Here is a 21,194-nt window from a genome sequence, read left to right on the forward strand (position 1 = left end):
TTATTGGCCCTCTCTGATAAATATCTTGTTCATGTGTTGGCATCCCACTCAAAGTTTCTCTGCCATTTATATTAATAGTGAAGGCTTCAGTATCCACACTTCTATTTTTATCAGTAGGCTAATGTCAGCACAGCACAGTATCAACTATAGCAGTGGTTTCCAAACCTTTTAGAGCCAACGCCCCTTTGGCTCAAGAAACGGACCCCCAACGCCCCATCTACATCTATTCCTATATTATATGAAGTAACGTTTCATTTTAATTTAATCGCATAGGCCTATTAGTATAGTCACATAGTGGTTATGAGGACTAGTAAGTAATGAAATAACTAATATACCAGGAAAATGAATGGTTAACTGTTTTTAAACTCTGAGGAGTAAAATACAAAAACACAATTATTCCAAATCAAATTTTATAAACATATTGTTTTAATAATCATGAATTCTAATTGAAAGTCGGAAAGTAATGTAAGAAGCTACAAGAGATTATATATTATACTAGATTCCTGGAACCCAAGTACTTAATCGATTCTTCATCTTAAGTTCAAACAGTTCAGTAGTTGCTTAATGTGACGGATGGGCTTGATGACGTGAGATTATTGCCCCAATGTCCGGTTTAAAGTCACTTAACCCGAGTCGCAAATCACCAGAGTTAACAATTTGGAGTCGATTTCTTTGCTTGATTAGAAGGTGGGCGACCACACTAAAGCCACGTTCTGCCAGATACGATGATGGAAATGCAACAAGAAGCTTCTTGACCACAGACCATAACGCTGGAAAGCGGGTGGAAATGTCCTTCTGTAACCAAAACTCTTGGTACGATTTCTTACACTTAAAGTTTGATTTGAGCTCAATGTCAGTTTGTAGCTCAATTACTTCTTCCTCCATTACTCCAACTTGCTCAATATCTGAGAATGGATTTATCACCCAATCTGGAATTTCCAATGATAGAAGATCCTGATATCGCTCAGACATATCTTTATTCAGCATATCCAAATGATCGCAATATACACGCAGATCATAATCTTGTATTTCTCCTTTATCTTTCAGCTCAGACAGGGTTGGAAATTGATATAGGTCATTACGGCCCATATTGCGCTGGAATAGAAGTAACTTTGACATAAACGTAGAGATAACAGACTTATCTTTAATAAGAGTCACCTCATTTCCTTGCAACTGCAGATTAATCTCTTTTGAACTTTGAAAATATTTCTGTTAAATAAGCAACATCGTGCTTAATTTGTTTGAGTTCCACACTGAGACAGGGTTCCCGGTCTTGAAAAAACACACAACAGTTTCAAAAAGGTCGTAAAAGCGCCTCAGGCAGTTGCCGTTGGAGAGCCAACGAACTTCAGTATGAAATAACAAACATTTAAAATCTTCATCATTTTCAACACAGAGCTTGTGGAATAGTCGATCTTTGAAAGAGTGACCATTAATCTTATTCACTGCAGTAATCACGGTTTGTAATGACTAGTGCAGGAGATCACTAAGGTTTTTCGCAACCAGATGCTGGCGATGAATGATACAATGAATAGAAAATAAATCTGGCACCTTTTTTCAGGAAAGCAAGAAACCCACGGTGGCGACCAGTCATCGATGGTGCTCCGTCAGTTGCACAACCAAGTATATTTGTCAGTGGAATTCCCTTTTCTGTGAAGAATTTATCAACAACTTGATATATTGACTCCCCTTTAGTGTCTGCTTCCAGCTCCCTTGCAAAAAACAATTCATGAGCCAAACTTTCATCTTTAATAAAGCGCACATAAGCTAGAAGCAGAGATTCATTCCCTGGCATAGTTGATTCATCCAGTTGCAATGAAAACTCGGTTGACCTTAGTATGCTGCATAACACATCTTCCACATTGTCAGCCATTTCATCTATGCGTCTTCGTACTGAATTGTTGCTTAGAGGAATCATCTTAATAACAGCGTGTGGAGACTTATGCAGAACAGTATTCAGAACTTCACAAATCGCTGGTAGAATGAGTTCTTCGCCAATTGTGTGTGGTTTGCCAGCCTTAGCAATCAACAGTGAAATGTTGTATGACGCACGCAAACCATCAGTGTTTTGTTGTGAAGTATTACAAAACATGCTTGACAGCGTTGGCCTGCTTTGAAATTTATCGCGAAGTGATTCAAAGAAAGTTAAGGTTTTGTCTACCTTGTCAGGATGTACTTTCTTCAAATGATCAATCAGTCTGGAAGGCTTCATCGCTTCATTAGAAAATACCTTTTTCACAAACCAGACACATTGGCAGCTGCAAGTTCTTTGGTGATGGTATAAATCCATATTTCAGATAAGTTACATTGTATTGTCTACATTTCTTCTTTGCTTATTCATTTGTCGCCATGGCCAATCGAAAATTGATGATAAAATATAACGACTGTAAAAATATTACAACGTGCTAATCTGGTATTGAGCCAGTCTACACTCTACACTCTGCATCCCTGCATCACAGGAAGTACTACAAAAGGACAATGATCTAGCGCGGAAGATTCCATTACAGGGGTAGGACAGGTCAATAAGGGTGCGCACAAAAGAGCACGGCTGATACAAGCGCGGGCTTATACTGGCTTGATTCAAAAACAGCGCGGTTAATTAATGATAGCGCTGATTTATAACGGCGAGCATTAAAAGCGTGTCAAACAGAAAAAGAAAATAATCAAAAGGGCGGGCATAGAAGCTGTATGACTATGAGAGCAAAGACGAAATGAGGTATTTCCACCACCAGGTTCACGTTTTTCTCTTTTTGCCCCTACCGCCCCTTTGCCTCGTAACGCCCCCCTGTCGCCCTCTTGCCTCGTACCGCCCCTTTATATAGTCCCAACACCCCCAGGGGGCGTTACCGCCCACTTTGGGAATCACTGAACTATAGTGTACGTTTAATCACGGTATCAGCTATAGTGTAAGTTTAATCACAGTATCAGCTATAGTGTAAGTTTAATCACAGTATCAGCTATAGTGTAAGTTTAATCACAGTAACAGATATAGTGCAAGTTTAATCACAGTATCAGCTATAGTGTAAGTTTAATGCCATTCTAGTTAAAGCATTTCGAGTGCAACCTTTACAACAATTAACATACACGTAGCAAATTCATCTACTGCAAGGTACTGGCCAGTAAACTTTCGGGTGGGGGGCTATAATTTTCTTTTGAGCCGAAATATTTTTTGTCTTTTATCTCAAGATAATTAATGTTTTTCTCCAAATAATATCATGGATATGATATGGTGTTATTTTGCCATAAATCAGAGAAAGATATTTTTTCCAGCTATTGACATGAGAGAAATTAAATAGTGTCAGTCACCTGCCTCTGAACATTTAATTTGTGGTCCCAATATATTTGCTACGCTGTTACTTTGTACGTATCGTGTGTACGCTGTGAAATATTGCGGTATACTGCGGTACTGATTTTTTTATGGTATGCGGCAATACTATTTATCATAACAGAGGTTTCTCTTAGTAGCAAGAAACGATGGCGGATCAGGGACTGATATCTCAGGATGGCGTAGGATGCAATGGTGAGCTGGTACAAAATCGTGGGGCGTCAGTGAAGACTTACAATATTATTATCAAGTATATTAAGAATCTTTGTGACGATGTTTATGGGTGGGTTGGCTAATTCACTGTTTAAATTTGAAACATGAAAGGAATCTAAGAGTTTTAAAGTGTACGGGTTCCTTGGACTGTCAAACTGGAAGTTGAACTCTCCTTGAATAATCAGGCTACCACCCAATTTCTGTAGTCCTGGAGGTTAGGCATTTGCTCCCAAAAAAGAGATCATGTCAGTTGGGGGGTGTTAGGGGTGGTAAGTAGAAGGAGGGCGGTAGATGCAGAAGAAATGGGCTAACTTTTCTTCCATTGTGAATGTGTTCTTGTTTGAGTTCAAACGATGTAAGGGCAAAATTGAAGGTTCCGGTGTAGCTCAGACGGTGGGGTATGCAGTTATATGTAATAAGAGCGATATCACCTCCACAGTAAGCACGGGTAACTACTTGATGGAGTATTCAGGGTCTATTAGATCCGCGCACTTGGTTTATTGCCTGATGTTGCAGCCGTGTTTCGCTCAGGAAATAGGAGTCGATATCGCGACCGTTTATGAAGTTGATTATTTATGTGCACTTTACCGGTGGTCCAACTGATTGGGTATTGATTAATGTCATGCGCAATGTATGCTCAGACAGAAAGGTTGACGACTGAAGAGGAAATTGAAATAACTGGAAATTTACCACGCATATTTTCAAATCAATGTGAAGGAAATGCCGTAAGGGATATAACTAGAATCTTCTGTTTGTTCTTCGCTGGCAGGCTTTGAAACAGCTCCGATGTCTGCAGTATGACAGTTTATAGTGATGTCTAGCACCAGGGCATCATGCCACAGTCATGTAGCATCAAGTCCCACTCAATCACATTATCTTCACACTAGGCCGACAAGTCCTAACACTAACCTCTTAATGTTGAGCACCTAGCGAGGCACCATTTTTATAAGTCATTGGTATGACTCAGCCGGGTTTCGAACCCGTACCTCCCGCATCCAATGAGGGTGCTCTAACAACTTAGGTCACCATCAGAACGGTGTTTATACTAGTGAATGTATATTATGTTAGTAAATTTTTGTTATATTAGTCAATATCTACTGGACGATCACGATCACAGTATAAATGTATGGGATAATTTTCGTAATTTATATTTTAACATTTTTTTTTTAAATGAGAGAGAGAGACATTACACCAATCATACAATTTAGCAATAATAACTGAGACTGGTGATAGGATACAGAAATATTTAAATGGGTGATCTTGTATGCAAGTGTGGTAATATTTAAATGGATGATCTTGTATGCAAGTGTGGTAATATTTAAATGGGTGATCTTATATGCAAGTGTGGTAATATTTAAATGGGTGACTTTGTATGCAAGTGTAGTAATATTTAAATGGGTGATTTTGTATGCAAGTGTGGTAATATTTAAATGGGTGATCTTATATGCAAGTGTGGTAATATTTAAATGGGTGATTTTGTATGCAAGTGTAGTAATATTTAAATGGGTGATCTTGTATGCAAGTGTGGTAATATTTAAATGGGTGATCTTGTATGCAAGTGTAGTAATATTTAAATGGGTGATTTTGTATGCAAGTGTGGTAATATTTAAATGGGTGATCTTATATGCAAGTGTGGTAATATTTAATTGGGTCATCTTGTATGCCAGTGTGGTAATATTTAAATGGATGATTTTATATGCAAGTGTGGTAATATTTAAATGGGTGATCTTGTATGCAAGTGTGGTAATATTTAAATGGGTGATCTTATAAGCAAGTGTGGTAATATTTAAATGGGTGATGTTGTATGCAAGTGTGGTAATATTTACATGGGTGATCTTATATGCAAGTGTGGTAAAAACATATCTTATGCCTCATATTTTACTCACAAAATCCACATAAATTACCTTGGTGATAGCATTAAAAATACTGCTATATTATATGTTTATAGACGTTATTATTTCTTTCAATCTTTATTATTGACATTGCTAGCTCTCTAACTATTGGCATCATTCTTGGTGTTCGAACCTCAAACGTAGGTCTTTGTGTGCTAACATTGCTGGTTTTTCATTATTCATTATCGGATACGGTTGAATTTGTAGATACACCAAACAGTTTTACGTATATTTCATAAACCGTTATTACAACTGTGTTAACTGTTTTATTGCAGTTCATGATTTTTCTTTAACTTGCAATTTTAATATATGTGATTACTCCTGGTGATTGTAAACTGAAAGACGTGGTCTCAGTTAAACTTTTAGGCCATCCATCCCTGTAAAAATCTTTATTTTGTTAATATCGACAGCAACAAAAGGTAGCTTTACGTTAAAATCATAGCATACCATGGTGATATTATGAAACGTTTTGCTTATTTACTTTTTTCATTTGATATGAACAAATCATTTTCATTAAATTATGGAAATCAAAACAAATATAGCCTCAAGACAAAGATAAGACTTTACAATAGCAACGTAATGTCGATAATGTTGGACGGCTCCTAGTACTGGAGAGTAGTAAAGATAAACATGAGCAGTGTAATATCATTTCACAATAGCTGCCTCCGTTAGATCTGCAACCCAAGGAAGCCCTCAGATGGATGCAGCTGGTAAGCGTAAATGCGGATGGCCAAAGATAACATGGCGAAGGACAGTGTTGACCGAGCTGGAAGAAGACTTTCTTGGGGCGAGGCACAAGCCATTGCTCAAGAACGGCCTGGTTGGCGAAGACGACTAACACACATATGAAGGCAAGGACGGTAAAACAGCCACAATTTTCATTTTTATTCGAAAAGTGTGGAGATAACTAACAGTTATATTATATATGTAGTTATGTACGTATAACGTGTCTTGGTGCATACGTGCGCATGTATGCATATATACATGCATATATGTATTTATCTTTGTATGAATATCAAGACAATATGTATGTATGTTTCTGTTCATGTCTATATGGAATTGTATATGTCATAACACAAACAACTCATCAAGATTGATGCAAAAGAAAGATGCAAATATAATAACAGCCTTCGTGACAAACATTTGACTAAGTTTAACATTACATCAACTCACTACAAATAATACTCAGTCATGCCTGAAACAATATAAGAACTCATATAATACAATTGTGGACATATTTCCACGATGGTGTATTTAATAAAAAGACAATATCATCGTGTAGAGTAGTGATAAGCACAAACAAACATTTATGATTGTGTTGATAACCAAATACCATCTTGCTTATTCTCGAGCGTCTGATCTATTTATGACGCACTGCTAATTGATCAGCAATATTTGGAAGCAAACAGTGCCAAGAAATGCCAGCACTATGCTCACCCTAAAGTTTGTTGTCATGATTATGACCAAAACATCAAATAAAGGTACACAAATGCCCAAAATATTATATTAAATTAAGAAAATAAATTAGCGATGAGGTAAAAATCTTAAAATCTGCAATAACAAAATCGCAAAGAAGCACAAACATTGAATGGCTTGTATAAGTAACCATCCTGTCATCTTGATTTATTTCTGCTGATGTGAAAACAATTCAAAACAATAGTGTATATATATGTAAACTAAAAACATAAATTTGATATGATGACACAACGTCAAACAAATGAGAACAGCTCACATTGCTCGGCATCCTAATATCCACGCTTTTTACCGCATAATCCATAACCACACTCCTTAGATCATAATGCAGAAAACATAATATATATGATGCGTCTTTCAAGTATGACAAAATTTATGAAGTTTGGTCCGAAACTATTTGAAATGTCAGTCTAATTGATACTTTACTGTAAATTTGATCTCTGAAACCCTCTGAGACTATAAGAATAAAGCAAAGAATGAAACTTCTCTTGAAAATAGTTACCTCATGCGTACGTTTCCTGAACGTTTACTCAGCAGTGCATGAGATGTGGTAAATGGGCAACTGAAAGTATAAATACCTTTTGAAAAAAGAAAATGGCAAAAAAAAGACAAATTAATCTCTACGTCCCACACATCTAAAGGTCCTGTCAGCAAATAGCTGATGATATCGTATGCTATTTTTATAATTGATTGATTGATTGATTGATTGATTGATTGATTGATTAATTGATTGATTGGTTGGTTGGTTGGTTGGTTGGTTGGCTGGTTGGTTGGTTGGTTGGTTGTTTGATTGATCGAATGCCATATCAGCACACGAAATACTATTTAGTGTCAGTGTAATGGAAGTAAAGTTTCATGCGTAGAAACACCGAGGTAGTAGAACTGGATTTGTCTGGCCAGGATCAAAATCAACAGCCTACTGACTGACTTCATCACTGCTGTCGACTGATTTTCGAACATATATTTTGCGATGCGAGTACATGCAGAACATTTGTCCAGCCGACAGGTTTTTTGGAACCGAGACTTAAAATGTCCAAGACCCTTTCATTACAGACTAACGCCAGAAAAATGAAAACCCTTTTGAAGAGCGTTAATAAAAGTAGCAACATACGATAACAGAGTCAGAACAAAGATACCATCAACTACCTGTGGGATCCGGGAAATACTTATTATAAAGAACAACTTCAAACATATATGAAAAATTCCCTTCGTTTGTTTTGGTTAGTTACCAGTATGATGCATTTATGAAAGGAATGAAAGCTCAAAGCATACAAAAAGGTGTTAGCATGGCAATTAATGAGAACTGGAACAATAAATGTCACAACAGAGGTTACGTAGTCAGATGTAAAGCAAATATGTCCACCGTAACCGCAAAACTCCACATTTGATACAACAAGTCCAAACTACTATTACAAATGGGACACCTATCATGTAAAGAATGTAATAACTTCGTTCATGGACAATTGGTTCATAGTGGCAAGATTTCTTGTAAAGGTAATGTAGACATTCCAGGTAAAAGTAGAAAAATGTAATAATCCATGACACACGAATAAAAATGTCAATGAAGATGCAAAGGTATTTAGTTCGAACTGTGAACTTGACGGAGATAAAATCAAAGAAACAACAAGACTGATATTCAACATCAGCAGGGAGGGTGGACAGACCAATTCTGGAGCAAATCTTCTTTGAAAATAAAACTTCATACGAAAAGAACGAAATTACAAGGTCAATAATGCCATTTTGAAGCCTCTAACGGACTGAGATTTTCTTTAATTGGGTTAGCTCATTTTGTTACTTTCTCTTTGTCGTTCGTGTTTTCAAATTTTGTATGTGTGTTTGTTTACCGGTCGGACACTCATCTTTGGTCGCACCCTCCCTGCTGCAGTAGTGTGTGAGTAATTAAATCATTATTATATCAATAACGGAATCTCGCACAGCTAAATTAGTTCGAGAGCGACTAGAGGCAATTAAGAAATATATTCCAGTCCGTGATTCTGTCAAACAAAAACTACAAGCTCGTCAGGAGTCTCAGGTGGAATTTGCAGAAGGTACAGAACAGGTATTTAAACCAATTGTAGAATCAACAAAGAAAATTGTTACAGCAACTGAGGCGATTTAAAAAGCTCTTGAAACATTGCCAGTTGATATTGCTGGCCGTCTTCAAGCAGCTCAACCACCACCCCGGCAACCTCCTCAACCACAACCCGAAGATAGGCTACAACCTCTGCCAAGAGTTAAAACTAACATTATGGATATATTTACACCTGAAGGTATTGCCGCTATTAAATTTATTCGGTCACGCATTCATTCACATCGAAATACTCATGAGTTCTTGTATAGCAAAACAACGTTGTAATAAAACACGGTATCAACTACTTCTCAAACATACATCAATACATTTCATCACATCAGTACAAATTCCTAATCAAATTGTACGAAACAATATCACATCAATCAGATACATTTCTTTACATTACAACTCATATATTCAAATATCCATGCTCTGATATATCCATACATCCATATTAACTAATCTTACAAACTTCAACCACTTTCCAAATTCACTATTCAAGCATGTGTAAATTCTAGCATATCACATGAATAAGTGTACTAGTTTACTACGAAGTAACCTATTAGCGAATGACAAATTAATTCTGACCACATGCTAACAATCTACTACATTCTCTACATAATACTCAAATACGTCTATAAATGAACAATACAAAGGTAATTCTACGTACCAAATGATCATAGTAATTGAGTATACATACCACACATAAATAAAATTAAAATGCCGTAATATTCTGCAAAACTCTAACAAATAACTTACAGACCTTTACGAAGCTTTGCCTTTCCTTAGAATCTCCTCTCTATGTTTTACCGCCAAACTACTAGTGGCTTCCCCGGAGTAACCCTATATTGCTCAGAAATCTTCCTGGGCGAGACTACATTTTCGCTTGCTAGTTAGAAGTTATAATTCAGATCGAAATTGTTATCACACCGTCCGCCTCAATTCCGACTGGATGTCGCTTAGATCCAATCCAATCAAACTTTAGCGGACAAGGACCTTCTAGGTGTCTGTCCACGTAGGGACCGATTTAGAACCCCCGCCCCCCCCCCCCCTTTCCTTGCTGGTTCCTCTGATCTTATGACAAAGCTGTAACACACAGGTGGGAAGTCGCGCTATCTAACGCCTGTGCCGATTCGAGATACCGGATCTTCTCTCTGGTCACGGTGACTTTCCGTAAGTGATTAACTCTAGCCTGGGGCAATGTTTGGACATAAAAACATGGCTTGTAAAACCATAATACCTGACAAACAATAAACAATTTATTCCTGAAAAACAATATCTTCCTGACGTGATTAAACTTTGGACTTAACGCATCTCTGATAAAGAGCATGAGTATTAAAAACAGGAATATGGTGTATAATGTACGAATTCTTTGTACTTATTTTAGTTATATCGCTCACTCAGATAATCAAATTATAAATATTTGGAGATATTATTGTTCATTCATAAAATAAGAATAATCAGTCTTAGTTATTATATTTACAAAATTAAAACATAATTTTGAAAGCCTTTTTCTAACGATGGCTAGTATGGTAGTGAGTAGCATTCCCAATATGAAACTCAACTCGATAAAAATCGTGCTCGAAGCACACCAAAAATGTACAAAAATACTTTGCTATGATTTTTGCTCTCCTGCTTCCTCTCGTCGGTGACCGACGCTGGCACGATACAAGTTTGATCTCAAAGATATGGGTTGAAACTGATTAAAATACAACTGATACTTCCGGTGCACAGTTATACTTGAGGGGTTCTTGGCATTCACTTTAGCTTGACTTACTTATGTGGATCCTAGAACCCAGAGGTCCTAACGGTGATTGTATCAGGTAGTAATTGAATCAATCGTAGCAAAATACCGTCCAATTTCACGTACTAAATCAACAGCTCTTGTCGCCAATTAACCCTAAACTCCTCGTAGACAAGAGGAGTAGATTGGCTCTCGCAAGTACTTTTTCTTATAAATGGCTATATAATACAATTAATCGAGTGATATAAATACATGAAAAGAATATTTAATATCTGACAGATCATCTTCAGGCCATACCAGCAAGCCACCCAAAGGATCGATTATTATTTTAACATTAAAAAATACATCTTTATTTTGTCCCATGTAGGCCAATAAAATATATTAGTTATAATCTATATCTTTTATTTCCTTTTCATCCATTGATGGTAATAAAAAGGATTTCCAAAATTAAGTTACGTTGAAATATAGGGGCCCCGAGTGGCCGAGTGGTCTAAAGCGCTCTCCGTTACGGATCACTGCCATCTCACCTCTGTCTGTGTGGGTTCTAGTCTCTGATTCGGCTAATGTTGGTATGTGAGAAAGCTTTCCAGTAGCTTCTCGTGGGTTGATGGTTCTTTCTGGGGTTTTCTCGGGTTCTTCCTCCACCATTAATACTGGCCGCCATGTATAGCCTATCGTGTGCTGAAAAATGGCGTTAAACCATACAACAACAACAACAACGTTAAAATGTCTAACTGCATGTTTTGATAATTCAGTTTCAGTTTTATGGAGTCATTATAGAGACATCTGGCTTAAGGTCATGTGTCTTGAAGTTATAATATAAAGACAACGGAAAAACATAAAGATTTGTACATACTGATAATGAAATCAATCCCTGTTTCCTATTTTATACTTTTTGTTATTTCTCTTATTGCTCAGCCGGTCTAAACAACAAACAACAGATAGGTGCGATCCTGCTCCACTTCAGATAAGCATTTAATAAAGTCCTCATAAATGCATAGAAGCCAAGCTTCATCATTATAGTGTTCGAGTTGTATAAACAGCATTTGAGATGGAAGAAACCAACAGATCGTATCAGAAGGTTAGCTGTCGTCTTCAACGCCTGTCATTTTAGGCGTACCTACAGAACGTTCACGGGTCATCTGCTGTCCTTGATCTACATAAATGATTTTCCGTTGGGAGTCGATTCCTATGTTATCGTTTTTGCTTACGACAGATTGCTGAACAGTGTTATCGACTCGGAAAAGGATGCAGAACTGTTACAAACGAATCTAGACGGGCTACAACGATGGAGAAAAGATTGGCTAATGAAGTTCAATCGTGACAAATGTTAGATCATCCGAATCACCAACAAAAAATGGATCGTCCCAGCCATATACAAAATCTATGGTCAAAAACTGACAATGACATCAAAGGCCAAATATTTAGGAGTCACCATCGATAGCACCTTATCATGGAAAAGACACTGACTTTGTTACAAAGGAGGCAAACAACACCATAGCGTTCCTTCGTAGAAATCTGTCTACATGCTCCGAACAAGTAAAGACTACGTGCTATAAATCCTTGGTACGCCCACAGTTGGAGTATGCGTCGACCGTTTGGGACCCATCTGATAAAACAAACATTGCCAAACTTGAGTCAGTGCATCAGGGCAGCACGGTTTACTGTTGGTGATTGTCGACAAACCAGTGGTGTCTTCACCATGCTCCAACATTTGGGACGGGAAGTGCTTCAAGCTCGACACCAACAACAAACCTGTTATGATGTACCGGATTGTACACCAGCAAGTTGGCATCCAAGCAGCACCATACCTTCAACAGACAGGATCCCACACTAGAAGACATTTATGCAGATTATTCGACCTCTTCACCAGAGTCAACGTATATAAAGACTTATTATTCCAGTGAGAAACTCCGCCTATGGAACTCCTTACCAGCCACACTAGTCAACGCCAATTCCATCGATGGTTTCAGAGCATGTGTTCGCATGGAGATCGTTTAGTTCTTAAACACAGATGTTCTTAACCTGTGTTTAGCTCTACTTGGACCTCCCACCACATGTGCATAGTTCATAACATGTGCGGGTATGTTCCAGAGAAACCCAGCACATTTTTAGAAGATGTAGACACCTGAGGATGCCAATGTCATGATCATTAAATGTTATTTGCAATTCTATTGCTTTTTACAACTTCCAAGAATATGTCTGTGTATATAAAAATAGGAAGAGTAATGGTGTCATTTTACAGGACTTCTTTCTAGTACATTATCTTAGACAACACCCTTACACAATCCAAACTTGAATATCATCGACATATTAATTTCAGATATGTACGTCGCTACTTCACTCCAAAGATAAAACATATGTATAACAATTATTCAAATAACTTAGAATCGATTAAACTATAGCACCTTTATAATAACCTCATAATAAATTCACGAAGAACAACATATATTGGCTATGAACGTCCACTTGCTCACACGAATATTAGTCAGTATGTGTCGACAAATTCAACTGGAGAATAGCGAATCAAGTCTAATAAAATAATCTTAATTTGATTAATGATTAGAGCAATGATCTACATATACATTGAAAAGCAAGTTAGTAAAAGAATTTTTTGCACAGGTCAGCTGAATTGATCAGTGGCACGCAGACACTATTGACATACAAGTGTATAAAAAATACGACAATGGAAGTCAATATTTTGACAGTGATATATGTACTTCTCAAAAACGATGGCCTACTAAGGAAATACATAAACGTATATGACTGTTTTAGAAAATCATTTAATGAGATGAAACAAAACAAAATACATTTCGATAACGGGAAAGAATTTTAAAACAGAGTAAGCAAGATAACATTGTTCTTTACCTCAATAATGTGTCTGTTATATAGAGAATTATCATAATGTCTCTGTTATATAGAGAATTATCATATTGTGTCTGTTATATAGAGAATTATCATAACTCCTGATACGAGAATGTGAAAATATTTCGCAGAAAAAATATTTGAAAATGTCTATGCTTATTGCCTACTTTTACTGATGAATACAATTATGCATACCACAGGTCAATACCCATGACACCAATTAAAGCCAATGGCACTAAATACAGATCCAAGGTATGAATTATTCATGGCACGTTTTTCAATCGATATCGAATGCCAAATTATAAAAGAGCCAGACAGTTAGAATTTCAAATGAGAATTCTATTCTTAAGAACGGTATTAGACAATTTACGAAGAGAAAGAACACTGATTGAATAATTTACGAAATTGAGTTATCTCTATACTAAAAAAAAGTATGAATGGTTCAAACTGACATTGGAAAACAATTGAAAAACACACGTTGCTCCAAAATCCATAGAGCCACAATAGAATGACATCTAGCGCCTAGCCAGGCAGCTGTAAGTACCATTTTTGTAAGTTTTTGGTGTGACTCTGTCGAGGTTCGAACCCACGACCTCCCGCTTCCGAGGCGGACGCTCTAACCACTAGGCCGCCGGAGCGGTCGCAGACTCATGCGTAATCGAAAGTGTATTACATGCAGCAATGTTACAACCTGAAGCCTAAAATTAAATATATTTGTTATAATATCTCGTGCACTCAACTCTTAGAAAAATGTATACGTATTCTGTAGAATATCATCTGTTAAGTACTATGGTTTTATAAATCAATACTGATAAGTTGACCGGAAGACTAAAATTGAGAATATCGTTGTGTAGATGCATATATTTTTTTCGCATAAAAAATGTATGTAAATATTTTAATTAGAATGAGCAAGACATGTCAGTTTGTGTTTTCTCTAATGTATATGTACGTTATGAAGTATGATTAATTTAGTTTAGTTTGTTTAAATTTTTTCACTTTATTCCTAAAACCTATTCTAATATAAAAACCTATAAAAATTGTCAAAAACATTAAGTCCTACATGACTTTATATATATATATATATATATATATATATATATATATATATATATATATATATATATATATATATATATATATATATATATATATATATATATATATATATATATATATATATATATATATATATATATATATATATATTACTTAGTATCTACTTGTTGTGTGATGAAAAAGAACTTGTTCAAACTATTGTTATGTTGGGCCGAATTGTCTTTCGATTTGGGACGAATTGACTTAATTTTGGCCAAATTTAGCGACACTGTACATGGCCCACGTTTCTCTTCCCAAAGGGACCGGACGCAAAAAGACGTTATTGGCGAACGACCTTATCAGCATCAAGTGTAGCATCGTCCAAATTGACAACACTCAACACAACATGCATTTAGCCCGCACCATCGTGGTGGGACGAACGTGTGCTGACAAGAACGACAAGGCAGAATGGAAAAGAGCCTGGCAAACTATTCAAAAATCGAGCCGAGGCAAACAACGAAGAGAAGCATAACTCCTGTTACAGCAAGCTGGCCTGTCCAAAGACACCCCTTGTCGCATTTCTGAAAATTAAAAATTGCAAGACGTCTTGACTCCACTTTACACGTTGAAAGTGCACCCAAAAGAAGTACGTGGACCTCTGTTCTTTCGAAGCAAAGATCTCACAGACAGAAAATACATTCACGACTATCATGCTGATGAACATTTCGAGGCCATTACCAGTATCACTGGATTCCTGGGATGTGGTTATTACTGTGAGAAATGTGGTATAACAATCGACAACAACATAAGCATTGTGGAATGAAATGTCCAGGATGTTGGGCCTCTAAACCCCGTCTTGACGAAGGACAAAACGAGTGCATTGCCCTGCTTGTCAGCGCACTTTTGTCAGCCATACCTGTTACCAACAACATCTGAAGACGCAAGATTCACACCGGGAAAGTGCTTGCCAACTGCTAAGATGGTGCACTACTTGTGAACTAGTCATATGTACCAATACTGCCAAGGCGCACATTTGTTCGGGTATGAAACGATGTCCCATCTGTCGCCAAATGATGGACTTGGAACACGAATACTACATTCAAATATATCAACCCCAACAGGAGGAGAAAGATGACCAGAAGAAGAATAAAAGGTTTTCATCTTTCTCGATTTCGAATGCGTGCAAGAGACCGGCATTACCATTCCTAATTTCTACGTGGCTCATCGAGCGCGCGAGAAGTGCATCCTACAACCTATATTTTCCCATTGCCCTCACTGTATCAAGATTCCTGGAGAACGTGAAAAAGTCTTTCGAAGACCAAACACGCCTACCGATTTTGCTTAGTGAATCTTAGACACTATCGACGAAACACTGAGTCAAGAAGACATCGAACGTTGTGGATATTGTCATCGCTTTGCCACGATGATGGCTCACAATATCTCGGGATACGGTGGACAATTTCTTCTAAAATACTATACGGAACAAAGCACCGAACGTTTTAAAGTAATGTTGGACAAAGCCAAAATCATTTCCATGCAAGTGGAACAATTACAGTTTAAAGATTCGATGAGTTACATGGCCATGCCTTTGAGTCGAATGCCTAAAGCGTTTGGAGTGACAGAAATGGCCAAAGGCTTTTAACCACACTTTTTCAATCCCGATGCCAATCAACACTCCGTTCTGCCACATTTGCCTGATTCTCACTACTACGATGCCGACAACATGCACACTGAACAACGAGACGCTTTCTACGCTTGCTATCAATCTCACGCTTCAGACCCCTTCGACTTTCAGGAAGAAATGTTAAAGTATTGTCCTTCCGACGTGGACATTTTGCGGCATTGCTGTGGACAATTTCGAGAATTATTCAGAGTGTTCAATCATTTGAGAAAAGCTTGCACCATCGCCAAAGCGTGATCCTTAGTGAACCGCAAAAGATTCATGCCCGAGAAGACCCTGGCTGTTATCCGCCCTCAAACGAACAATTTTGTTAAACGTCGATACTTGGTCAAAGCCCAACGCAGGCTACATTACTTGTGCGACAAGAAAGACAAATGGATCCAAAATGCCAAAAACGGAGGAGGCGAAAAGACTATTGGAAATTATTACTTGGATGGTTGGGAATTAGAAAACCCCAATATCGTGTACTAGTTTAACGGTTGCTTATTTCACGGTTGTCAGACCTGATACCCTCAACGTGACACTGAAAATCAGTTTTTACACTGTACCATGGAAGATTTGTACAAGGTCACTTGTCAGCGATGCTTAAAGTTAGAACAGCAAGGATAGCAAGTGGTGGAAATGTGGCAATACGAGTACGATCACCGTTTGAAAACCGATCCCGAGTTTAAACGGATCGTAGAAAGTTACAAGCTGTTGGACCCTCTGAACCCCCCGGACAGTTTGAATGGAGGACGAAGAAATGCCACCTGTTTGATGAACCACTCCAACGAGGAGAAAGGAGAAGAAATGAAATACCTAGACGCGTGTTTGTTTTACCCTTACGTTTGCAAATATTGTCACTTTTTCGCAGGCACCCACACATCGAAGTGGATAACATTCGACTATACGAAGGATTGATTAAATGTAAAGTCTTGCTTCCACGGACTGATGTTTCTTTTGTGTCGCACTTGCGTCGAAACTTCCAGCGAAGACCAACCTTGTCATCACACTCAGGAAGAACGCGCCTTGACAGGACCGTGGGTCAGCGTAGATTTGTTCAAAGCTCTGGACCTGGGATACCAATTGTTAGAAGTGTACAAAATGTACAACTCTCCCAAGACGGAAGAGTACCACAAGGGTGACGAGACTCAGTAAGGCATTTTCGCAGTCTACGTGGATGCTTTTCTTGAAACTGAAACAAAACGTCTTCTGATATCCTTCCTGCTGTCACAGCCCCGAAGACCAAAAGAAATTTAAAGAGAAATAATTTGATCAGGATGGCATCACCTAAAATCATATGGAGAAAAACGAAGGAAAGCGATCGTTTGCCAAAGTGATGTTGAATTGGTTTGTGGAAAAAATGGCACAACGGCCGTGTTTACTCAAGACAGAGTATTTGTCAGAACCTTTCCCTACTTCCAGATGATTTTCACGACAAAACCCAATGCATGAAACACGTGGATGTCATTCGTGAAGACTTGATTTTAATCAATTGTGAAGAAGAACTGGAGTTTGTACAGGCCGACGAATTTGGAAATGTCATTATTGCAGCCTACATGACAGCCCATGCTCGCTTAAAATTGTACGAAGCATTACAACAGTTAGGAGATTGTATGGTGTATTTTGATACCGACAGTTGCATCTGCATCAATCGTCTTGGTCCCCGTCATCCTGAAATCGAAGAAGGCCGTTCAGGAACCTGGACGGACGTGCACCCGACGGTACGTTTTGCTGGCGGCGGTCCCTTAAATTACGGCTATGAATACCAGAACCAACGAGAAGTACACACCGAGTGTAAAGTGAAAGGATTTACTCTAAATCATCGCACCAGTGAAGTGGTGAACTTGGACGTGTTGAAAGAAGCCTTGCAATCTGGAGAGGATAAAGACTTTAAAGTGACAACCTATGAACCTCACAAATTTGCACGTTTACCCACACATCAGAAATGTCAGTCGACCGTTGTAAAAATTGTATCAAATCGTGCACCATTCCAACCATTCCACATCGCCGTACGGACACGCTGGCATTGGTCAGTATATAAAGGGGAAAACTTCCAAGACCGATACTTCATTAAGAGAAGAAACACCAAGCTAGAAAGATGAATCTTTCACACAGACACAATTCAAGTTCAGTAAATCTCAAGTCGATTGCGATGCTGTGCCTTGCGATTGCAGATATGTTATACGCTGAGACCTCAGCTATTCAGTACTAATTCATGGGAACTTCGCTATGAATACTACTACATCTACCATGGAAAGTGATGTTGTGCATGTCAAACCTGATAGATACAAAAGCGATGCCACTAGTCACAGTAAACCGTATCATTTTTACTGGTTTTTATCCTCAACATCATACGACCGTGCAGATACCACCCTACGGATGTCATCCATGCCTGAGCCAACTACTACGGGTATTACCACCACTTCATCGACATGAACCTGTGAAAGACGAATATTCGTTTCCTGTGGGCATGTCTATATACTGCGACTTTGAAAGTCGATTCCAAACGTTGAAAGGAAAGTATATTAGTCAGAACTGCATTTACCTACTTAGGCGAAGGTGATGAAGTCAAATGCTTCAGTTATGGTGTCTCACTTCATGAGTGGGAGCACAAAGAATCAGCTTACCTAGAACATGAAAGATGTCTCCGAACTGTCACTACCTACCTTTAGTGGGACCCCAGGAATCTCTTCATGGATATTTTAAAGATAACATTGGTGGTTTGCCTGTGAAGTTGAGAGAACGCATTTACCGGGAGTTTGTCCAAATACAAGTGAAGCGCAAAGAACAAGAGCATTCTTTACGTCACCGATGTTTGAACCACTGGTACCTGAATGCGCTCAGAGGACTGATTTATCTGAAAGCATTCCATTGGTCAGACATTGAGCAACTACCCGAGGACAGGAAGGTTTTGATAATTACTTATTCTACTTGCAAGGTATTCTTACTGAAACGAATCTCAGAGGAATAGTTAGAAGATTACCAAAATCTTGTAAACGGACTAATCTTAGTTGGAGAGGATACTTCTGTACGACGTGTGGTATGGACGTTAGTGACTAAACAAGTTAGATTCACCGCTGGAGTACGATCAGCTCTAGGCAGAAAGTACATTTATTATCACCAACAAAAGAGGGTATTAAAGTTTGCTATCATGACACGACCTTTATGATTCGTGATAAAACAAATTCCGTGGACGGAAAAAATGACACTATTCAGACAGTGGAGGATTACCAACACTTATTACGAGAAGTGTGTTCATTGAATTTGGGTCGTCATGTAGTGTGTGTCTTAGAGACTTCCTTTCTGGTATTTCATTTACCAGCCGATTCCTTGTGTGCTCTTTACGCACTGTACTTGTCACCAAAAAACATGAGGGTGGTACTTTTAAATGTACTCGAGAGACTCATTCTTTTAAAAGCGTTGCGCTTTCATCTCAATACTTCTCTACCTCAAAGGGAAAACAGATTCGTTAACTTTTTGTCACTGAGGATGCTTACGAAGATGTGTGTATAGCTTGCGACTTACACCGTCACTGATGTACATGGCTAGAAAGGTTTTGGATTTAAGGCTTGGTCAAAAGAAGTGGCTCAGTATGCCAACGATTTGTGTTAAAGACTTCAAACATCCAGTGAAAAATGTGACGTTTAGACCTGTGTTAGTCACAGTGCCAGAAGAACCAGACACCGAGGAAAGCCACTCCATTCAGGATAGGACCGTCATTGACATCGACACCCCCAAAAGTCGCTGGGACACCGCATCTTTGTCACCCATGTTTATATTCCACTTTGATCGTTTTAATGTGTATTTTATCGGTGTACTTTACCGTTTGGCTTGTTTTGCATTTTTGTATTTCGTGTTCAATTTTAAAGTTGAAATGAACGTCTCCTGATAAAAGTATAAAAACTCTTGTATTGTCTCTTTTAGTTCTAAAATTGTCAACACCTTCACTATTGCTACCTCTTCCTCGACTTTCAAAGCCATCGACGAAACATTAGAACATTACAGTTGGGAGGCCTGGTATATTCGCCATTACTTTAACATGTTAATTACTGGACCTAGTGGTTCAGGCAAAACCGAATTTGTCAAACGTTTAATCAAACATAAAAGTCATTTGATCGATCGCTCATCTAAACGTATCGTGTGGTGTTACAAAGAGTGGCAATCGGGGTACAGTCTCTTGTAAGAAAGCCAAGGAGATTACATCGTTTTTGTGGAAGGCATTCTTTACCGAGATGTCATAGTTACAACACGAATTGCAATCATTGATGGATCGCAGCGATTTGTCAGAAACGGAAAAATCTTCAGCGGTACGGACAAGTGTTGCAACGACTTCAACTTTTTCGCCACAAAGCTTTAGACGAAACAGCTCAAGTGACTCTGAAAGATTTTAAGTCCTGGTGAAAATTCCATCACCGACACTACCCCCAGTGACCAAAATAGACGCAACCCCACGGAGACCAGAGGAAAAAGAGGCACGAGAAGTCTTTCAAACGCTGTCCGCGTCTCCCATCCCTAGTACGATTTCGCGTCCTTGTTATTCCCCTTGTCCATCCACCTTCGACAGAAGTAAAAAAGATAGAAGGGAAGCCAGAGGTGAAAAAAGAAAGCAAGACAAAAGCCATCACATTGCCACCATCGCTACCCTAGACTTCTACTCCCGTGTCACATCCGTAAAGCCGTTCTGAACCACTTCACCCATCCGTGAAGAGTGGGTGACTTATTGAAGAGAGGGGGTCTTAATGGAGAATTTGTTAGGCAGCATTTACTACCATGAATCTTTTTTCTTTTTTTTTTTTTTGTTTGCTTTTCTCGGGGGGGGGGGTGTTTTTATTTGGGGTTTTTTTGGGGGGGGTAAGTATTGGTTTTTGGATCAACCATTTTGTGGCAAAGCTACTTTATGTTTTATTTTGATG

At 38.3% G+C, this 21,194-nt stretch overlaps 1 protein-coding gene and 1 pseudogene across 1 annotated transcript; both read right to left on the minus strand.

Annotated features, from left to right (window-relative positions):
* Window positions 1-561: 561 nt before the first annotated feature.
* LOC149799205 (protein ZBED8L-like) lies at window positions 562-1,089 on the minus strand. Its single transcript, XM_089958160.1, has one exon. The coding sequence runs from the start codon at window positions 1,087-1,089 to the stop codon at window positions 562-564; it is 528 nt and encodes a 175-aa protein (XP_089814286.1).
* A 397-nt stretch (window positions 1,090-1,486) lies between these two features.
* Window positions 1,487-17,951, minus strand: LOC149799206 (SCAN domain-containing protein 3-like; annotated as a pseudogene).
* Window positions 17,952-21,194: the final 3,243 nt, after the last annotated feature.

This window comes from Sinohyriopsis cumingii, chromosome 5 (genome assembly GCF_028554795.1).
Source record: "Sinohyriopsis cumingii isolate HCF-2022 chromosome 5, ASM2855479v2, whole genome shotgun sequence".
NCBI classification, from domain to species: Eukaryota; Metazoa; Mollusca; class Bivalvia; order Unionida; family Unionidae; genus Sinohyriopsis; species Sinohyriopsis cumingii.

Excerpts from the sequence above, each read along its gene's own strand:
- LOC149799205 (XM_089958160.1), bottom strand. The coding sequence starts at position 1,089 with ATGGGCCGTAATGACCTATATCAATTTCCAACCCTGTCTGAGCTGAAA.